Source organism: Limanda limanda, chromosome 17 (assembly GCF_963576545.1).
Source record: "Limanda limanda chromosome 17, fLimLim1.1, whole genome shotgun sequence".
NCBI lineage: Eukaryota > Metazoa > Chordata > Actinopteri > Pleuronectiformes > Pleuronectidae > Limanda > Limanda limanda.
In genome coordinates, this window is record NC_083652.1 from 9,021,121 (window position 1) to 9,029,788 (window position 8,668).

Sequence of the window (8,668 nt, forward strand, 5' to 3'; positions counted from 1 at the left end):
AATTGTTGTGAGAATTGCTTTTTCAGTGGTTAACATTGATGTGCCCTGAAACCGTAGTTATTTCGTGGTCAAATACCATTTCACCATCGGTAGACTGGTTTTATTAACTTTAAAATGATTTAGATGATTGGTTGGTTCGAGGTTTTTATATTTCACGAAAAAAACCTTGATATCAATGACATCACTGGAAACACGGAGCGTGGTCCTATCTGTTGCATCCTGGTCAACAGCCTTTAACAGTGTCGTGATGGTGGGACTGGGAAAGATGTTCAGATTTTCAAGTGGACAGTTCATATGCTCACACATGCATTAAGTTGTCCTGGATTCGTCTCCTGGGACCAGGTGAGGCCACTGTAGCAGGTCAGAGGAAGTCAGCTGACTAGGTGGTCTCATGTGACCCAGGATGTTAACACAGCGAAACAAACGTGGTCACGAGTCCTACACCACCTGGTTGTTTGAGTGATCGGATTCTCAAGACGCATTCAGGTTGCATTCAGATCTGTGTCCACATTGTCCACATGAGATCAGATCACTCAGAATAGATGTTAATATCAGGTCTGAACGGGGTCTTGTGATGGTTAAGCTCAGAACCCAAACATTGCACTGTAGCTGTATGTCTTCATGAACCTCTGCTTCCTCCTGATTGGTGGCATTTGATCTCTTCCTTGTCCCTCGGCCTGATCCTCTGGTGCTCCAGGGCAGCTCAGTTCCCTTTTACTCATGAAGTGGACTTCTGGAGAAGAAGGGAACAGAGAGCTCAGGTGCTGCTGTCTTACTGCCTCATCCTTCATGTACTGTTTTACCGTGTCCATGGTGAACTGAGAAAAGCTGTCCTGAACACCATGTCCACTCGTTTTCCTGCAGTCTCAAGATGCACTCTTGAGATTGCAGGAAAAAGTGACCATGGTGCTCAGGCATTCAGAGTGTCCCTGACTTTTCTATCTTTGCGTATGACAATTTATAAAGAAATGAGATATACAAAAGATGCTGGCTTGGAACAGTAGCAGACACCGTTAGCTGCTGTGTTATGTGTGGAGCCGTGCACAGTCCCTGCAGCTTGGCTGAGTGTGGAGGTCAGCTGGTGTAGGATTGGTTAATGTATGGGAACTAAAGAAGAAGCGTGGCCACCAGTGAGGGGAGGGAGGAAGCCTGGGGCCACAGAGCCAGGAGAATGACCTTCGGCAGGGCAAAGAAAAACAGTGGAGACGCCATCTGAGCTCAAACTGACAGGCTGTTAGAGATCTAAGCTGAAGCTTTGAAATGAACTGTGCTTTGCTCCACTGAGCCACAAGAAAATGAATTGTTTAACACTAAAAAAGAAACGCTTGAAAGAAAAAGGAACCTTTCAGATTCTGAAACCTTTAAAAGTTTTATATTATAGGGCAGTTGTATTTCATTTTTACCAAGACAATTTCTTATAAAGTTGTCTTAAATTCATCCCTAAATTCAAGTTAAGCAAAATGTGACACATGTAACAAACTAAACAGCGCAAAGAGATGGAGCTGTTTTAAAGGCAAAGTGGGGTCACAGCACAGGTTTTTTTCTTTTAAATGCAGTTTCTATCAAGTTAAAATCATTTCATAGCATTGTTTTCATTATTTTAGGCTTTAAACTTAATTTCTTCTAATATGGCCTTCACTTTTCCATTTGACCCTTTGTCTCCTGCAGTTAGAAGTCAGTGCAATGTATAGATCTTTGGTTGTTCCAGTGAAGCTAGCTTTAATAGCTTTCATTTGTCAAGAGGCTGCAGCGACAGGTTTTATATAAATCACCTGCAAGTACATTTATAGGATTTTTGCAAACCATGTTAATGTTTAATATGAACCCCATTAAATTATCCCAAGGGAAATTTGTCAGAATTATCTGAAAGTGTGGATTAATTGATAAAAACAGTCGCAGCTTTATAACTCAACTCTATAAAGCCTGGTATTAAAAGAATAGTTTTATCAGATAAACTGCACTGTTATTCCCTAAAGGTCCATGAAGGCAAAATCTTATCTCCAACAGCTTAAACTCAGTTGAGCAGATCTGACAGTTGAGTCTCGACTACTTCATGTTCAAAGTCTCAATCCGCCCTCAAAGCGCTGCTTCCTGTGACTCAGCTCTTACTCATGTTGAGCCCTTTGTTCATATTTAATGAGCTCCAACATGGTCTGCAAATGTCAACTGATCTGTGCCACCAAAAAAAGCTCAAGAGTCGCTGGAGGAGAACAGCTGCTCGAGTGTGTCAACAATGTGATGCTTTTAATTGCAATTAAATTGAGTCTGAACAAAACTCTTGGCCCGGGAGACGATACCTCTCCAGCAGCTGCTGCTGAAGGACGTCTGCCAGGGGTCATGTAAACACTCACATCAGAAGATGACAGCACGAAAAAACACTTTGATCAAAAATGTAACTCATTTTATTGGGTCAACAAGCATTTCACTGAAGACCTGTTGTCTTCAAAGAATTCAATCTCAAATTCTCAGACGCTTCACATGCTTATCAATGTTTCAAGTAACAAACACTCTGTTTAAATTAAAATATTAATGTATGTCAGCTACATTAGAAAACTTAAACCGAAGAGACCCAAATTTTCAAATTCTCAAATTAAATTAACAGTCCACGGCTTTCAGAGACTTAACAGTCAAACTGCCGGAGCCTTTTCCTCTTCCAGTGGAGCCTCCTCCGGTTTCTCCTCAAAAGGACGGGACTGTTTGATGCCGAACAGGTTGCGCAGGTTGACCTCCGGGTCAACGTAATGAGGGATCTTGCGTTCATTGAAGAGGCCTGAGAGGTTGGTTTCCAGTTTCGCCCGTCTGGAGATGCGCATGCGCAGGGCGAAGAGGCGATGCAGGTTTTGCTCCACGAGGGGGTGATGGTTTCCATTCAGACGCTTCTGCCACGATTTCTTGGCCCTTTGACGTTTCTGTTGGGATATAAAAAAATAAAAAAAACATATTTAAGGGGTTAGTTTTTGCATAATATTGTTTTTGCCATTGCTCTGGTTGTGTATAGCCACAAATCTGAAATCAATAATTTGACCAGGTTGATTTAGCCCGCAACGGACTTGTGAAATACTGACGCCAGTCTCACCTTCAGAGTGACGGAACTTGGGTCATGGAGAAGCAGGTGTCTATTCATACTCTCCTGTGGAAGAAAAGTCATAATATACAACTTACTGAGGCTTTGTACAAAAAGAAAAAGCTGTGGAATATGCAGAAATCGTCTCTCATCCATGTTTACACCCAGTTTCATCTGATTCAAATTTGGATCTTTGCATTTTCACAGAAATCTGCTGATCAGTGTCCCAGTTCTAATATTACTATTAAAAAAGGCAGATCTGCATAATGCTGATCAAAAGTTAAATAGAAAGTGGTTTTTGAATACAAGTAGTGATCAAATGATCTCACAAGGACCAGCAAACATGTTATGTACCCGCATAGCAAACTTGCGTGGGCAGTCAGGGAAGGAGCACTTGTACTTGAGGAGCTCGAGGTGAACCTTGCGGATGTGGTGCTGCAGGTTAAAGGTGGTGGAGAAGTAGGCCTGGCAGTCCTTCCTAGGACAGACCAGGACAGGCTTGTGGGAAGCATGGATCCACTTGTGCCTGCGCAGTGTTTCGGCCTTCTTAAACACCTTCTTACACACTGTGCACACGAAGGTGGCTGCTTAAAAAAGAGCGAAGTATCAACAAACATTTTCACCGGACGCTGGGTTAAAAACACTCAATCAATTAAGGCTTTACTTAAAGAAACATTCAAGATGGAATTTGCTGGATGACCACAACCTGCTCACCTGGGTGTTTGGCCATGTGCTTCTGGAGCTTCCCCCAGGTGTGTTCCAGCACCTTGCAGTTGGCATGAGGGCAGCGGTAACCTGAAGGGGGGGGAAACCGGACACCAAGGTCAGTGAGTGCATCACGTATATCATCTTGCCTGGGAGAAATCATCTTCAATTGAAATGCACGCCCTCTTTAATGAAGGAATCTGACAGGGGTGGGAGATGAAAGAACCCCTGCCAGGATAGAAATAGACCCACCTGCGTGCTTCTTCTGATGAGCATTGCGGGCGATGTGGGAGACGAACGTGGCGTGGCAGCCGTCCTCGGTGCACCTTAACCCAGCAGGGAAATGACAGGTAAAAATAAATTTAATCAAGTCAGTGGGGCCACACCCACTAAACCACTCATTTATCTCCTGCTGTAGTCTGCACTGCAGGGAATTAAACAGTTTATTCATTAAAAACATTGCAGCTGCGTGTCTTTAACAGACAGGAGGGATATCAGATATTGCATTAAGTCATAGGACAAAGCCATAGGCTGGGTTTTCTCGGCAGGAAAGAAATAAACAGTGTATTAGAGACGTACTTGAACTCCGCAGACACATCGTGCTCCTTTAAGTGCAGCTTCAGCAGCCTGCGCTTCTTGAAGGTCAAGGAGCAGTTGGGCTGGTTACACTGTGGGAGGAGAAAAACATCAAGTGGTTAAAACGACACTTAAAAACAAGTGATTCAACATCAAGGGCAGGAGAGCTGCTGGATAAAAACGCGTCGTGTTGGCGCCATCTTGCGGCTCAATTCAGACTAACCGTGAAGAACTTGTTTCTCCCTGCGTGGGCGCAACCCACGTGTCTTTTCAGTTTGCTGGAGGTGAGGAAAGTCTTGGTGCAGGTCGCAAATATGCACCTGAGGGACGTAGAGTTAAAGAGTGACAGGAACAGCAGCAGTGACCTTTGACAAGAATGCATCATCGTGTGACTCACTTGAACTGTTTGTCTCCTGTGTGCTGCAGCAGGTGGCGGCTCAGGTGAGATTTCCTTGTGAAACGTCGACCGCAGCCTGCAACTGTGCACTGGACCGGCCGCTGGGGACATTATGAGTAAAGTTAGGACACATTTCAAACTTTCAAATTCAAAAAAAAAATTGCACCACACCAGATTTGGCAGGCCTATATATTCAAGCAATACTTTTATTTCTCTACTTGGGTAGTTATATTTTCTGTGCTTTTAACTTTTACTCCACTACATATATCAGCAAATATTTCTACTTCATTACATTTTTACTTTGTATTGTTTAACACCGTTCTGTGTTTAAGGGTAACCAATAATTAGAGGGGAATCGCTCCACTGATCCAATCAGATTGAGCAGGTGACCTTAGACCCCGCCTCCTCCTGCAGCAGCAAAAAAAACACCTAAAATGGTTTAATGGATGAAGACTCAGACATTCATTAATATGACAATACTAGTATTTTCATTAGCATCATCTGCAGTATATTAATATTATTATTGTATTAAACTGAATGCACAGACAATTGCATTATGGAATTTGCTACACTTTGCAAGTACTTTTAATCAAGTAAGTTATTTTTGTATTTTTACTTGATTGCATTTCTTTCCGTTTTCGTACTCTTACCTTTAATACCTTAAAGTTTATTTTACTCAAGTGGAAAAGTTACATTTGAAGCCCACTTTTACTGGAGTACTTCTGCTCATTTGTACGTTAAACTTGAGTAAAATATAGTACTTCCTAGCTTCCTGCTGTCTACACGGTCAGCCTTGTCCTTGTACCTCTCCGGTGTGCACCGTCTCATGCTCCTTCAGTTTCCACTGCCTGGTGAACGCGGCTGCGCAGTCGACGTGGCTGCACTTCAGCTGCGGCCTCGGTGCAGCCGCAGGTTTCTCGCTCCGCACAGTCTCCATCTTCATCCGATATCTCAACACTTCTCTCTTCTTCGTAATGTTTGTCTCTAACGGAGGAGCGGCCGCTTTAGCCCGCCTCTCTTATAGCCTGTTTCCGGAGCGCCTCATTAGTGTAATTGGCAGCGTCCGGATGGCAGGTTCAACCCGGAGCCACCGTCAGGGAACCAGGAGGAAAGCAATTAACCTCAATCACTGGGCCGTGTGCAGACAAAGGTGAACCACTCAAGTGAAGCATGTGGACACCTGTTGGTCAATGATGAAGATCTTAACTGCATCTCATCTTGGGTGGTTTTCTTTTGCAATGGTTTCAAAGCGTATTTCCTTCAACTTCAGTTGTTTTTAATATTCTCTATAGGCATAAATGGTCTGAAAGTTGTGCACACACACACACACATAATGCAGCACGTTCTCTACACTATATGACTACGTTCACACTTCAAGCCTCAGTGCTCAAGCTAGATTTTATTTTTTATGTAGCTGTTCACATTGTCTTTTAAAATGTGTCCAGCATCAGACCTGACCTGTGACCTGGTCATGGCCCTGAAGTGACCAACATGTGTAGAAGAACAAGAGGACATCACACGCAGCATGGTGTGTACGGTAGTAAACAAGGAGAAGAAGTGGGTAATAAACATGAGGGCCACAGATGTGAGCGTTTATGGTTTGATATTTCTCTTGTTATGCTTTCAAACACAGACTATATGACCCCTGAAGTTTTGCTTGTAAAGATGTGTCAACCCAAGTACCTGAGGGCTAAAACCTCACTGTCCCTCCACTGACTACCTCTTAAAGCTGTCTTCCATGTTTGGAAAGTTATAGGGAACTGAGGTCAGATACAGATCAGATTTCAAAAAATCTCATCTGTATCTGATTTGAAAAGATCAGATTCCACGTGACTTGTGCTGTTCACACGGTCATGAAACAATCAGATTCAGGCCACTAGCACCTGATGAAATGTGTAATCTAGTTTTTCATATCACTCATACAACCTGGGGTTCAGTATCTTGCTCAAAGACACTTCAGTACACAGAGGGAGGGAGACTGAACTCCTTGTTAGTGGACATCCCGCTCTACCTACTGAGCCACAGCCAATCTGATATTATCGACTTTAAATAAATCCAAACTTGACCCACTCCTTTAATGCAATAAGACATATTATACAAACCATCAAAAATTATTATTATATATATATATTATAGTTCTATCTTTCTAAATGAGCAATGACCAAGGCCCCACAGTCCCCTTATGAAACCACATTTAAAATGGATCTGCACCAAATTGCACTGGTCAATATCAGTTCTCTTAACAAAATCTGGATTTTGCTTCATCCATTTTTTCATGTCAAAATGGCTGCTGGGAAAAAAACTGTACCCTAGTGTGAATCTTTACTGACTTTGGCTGACGTGATGGAAATAATGAAAATAACTCTATTTCTGTCGTGTTTGCACAGCAGAGGGCAGCGTGTGTCTGTCTCACTGGGCTCAGACTCTGAGCTTCACACATCACTGACTCTTCAGCTTTTCACATTTGTTTTATAATGGATATAATGAAATGATTGAGTCTCTTCACTCTGCAGAAAATATAGAAAATATAACATGTTTCTCTCTCAGTCATTTGATGGGTTTTGATTATCTACTGCTCAGGTGGAGAAACATAGTGGGTTTTAGGGACACAGGTACAGGTTGATGTTTATGTTTGTTTCTGTGTTAGTTAGCAGGATATTGCAAACATCACTGGACGGATTTTCATGAAACTTTGTGTGAAACTAAATTTTCTCTTCCCTGGACAAAAGTAATGATTCACGACTTGTTCTTCTGTTTGACCTCGGATCATTTACGTCTCTGTAGAAATCCCATGTGATCCTAATAAGTGTTCATTGGAAGCACAGTCAGCGACGTCTCTGCAGCCCTGACTCCTCTCGGCGCTCATTGCAGTTGCTCAGCTGTACCACTGCTGAATACTTAATGCTTTGCCTCCGTCACCACTGTGTGATGACGTGGAGCCATTTCTACGTTTATCAGCTGAAAACCACTGGAGGGGCCAGAGGAGACGTTGCTGATGACGTTATTCGATGTCACACAGGAGAAGGGCTGATCTGATGTCGGTTTTTGAGTTTGAGGCAGACACTCTTTGTATTTCCGGAGGAGGTGCAGGGATATTTGGCCCTAGATGCTGTCTACTCTTTTCTGCTGCATGCTCCCCACTGTCTCTGTGTAAATGAAATATTCAGAGGGGGCTGTCAGTGAACAATGCGCCTCCATAAGGGGGATGTGCTGGATGGATGCTTCAAGACTCGACTGCATCCAGGAAGCAAAGCCTGCAGGTCACAGAGCACTGCACGTCTTCACTTTCACAGTTTGACAGAATTTATCAATGACAAGCCCATGGATTATGTGATGGGACACTTTTAGAGATACATAATTAAACTCATAACTCAACCTGCCATCTTTATCTTTAAACCACTGTTAGCGTATATAGCCCCTGTTGATCTATAAGTAATATAGAAATATAAATCATGGGTTCCCAAACTTTCCAGCTCATGACCCCCAAAATAACCATGCCAGAGACTTGACACCCCCCACCGCCCAAGTATTGATTTGAGCCAGTGCACAAGAAATGTACCTATACCTGCACATGTGACAATGTTTCCTTTGGTGCTGTAAATGAACCTGCTGCAACTGATGCTGAAATGATTCTGCCACAGCCACATGGACACAAACAAAATTGGAAGGCTGTTGATTATTTGCATGGCTTTACTCATGTTTTTTTTAAAACATTTGTTTTGTAACATTAATGGCGTAAAAATGTTTTAAAATTGTATTTGATTTCTGAAAATCACCTTGTGACCGTCTTTCTGGGGTTTTTAACCTCTAAAAGGTTATTCCTAACATTCTTATAGAAATATTAAAAGTATTTTTATAACAAATGTGTGATAATGAAATTACTTTAGTAATTTTGGCTAAATTCTGAAAAATCCTATGAGCAATGT

At 42.5% G+C, this 8,668-nt stretch overlaps 1 protein-coding gene across 1 annotated transcript; it reads right to left on the minus strand.

The window, feature by feature from the left end:
- Window positions 1-2,627: 2,627 nt before the first annotated feature.
- 42sp43 (P43 5S RNA-binding protein) lies at window positions 2,628-5,679 on the minus strand. Its single transcript, XM_061089846.1, has 9 exons — window positions 5,548-5,679; window positions 4,743-4,843; window positions 4,569-4,665; window positions 4,349-4,437; window positions 4,022-4,095; window positions 3,779-3,859; window positions 3,419-3,648; window positions 3,077-3,130; window positions 2,628-2,909 (listed from the first exon to the last, which is right to left on the minus strand). Exons 1-9 carry the CDS (start codon window positions 5,677-5,679, stop codon window positions 2,628-2,630), a joined length of 1,140 nt encoding a protein of 379 aa, XP_060945829.1.
- Between the last annotated feature and the right edge of the window lie 2,989 nt (window positions 5,680-8,668).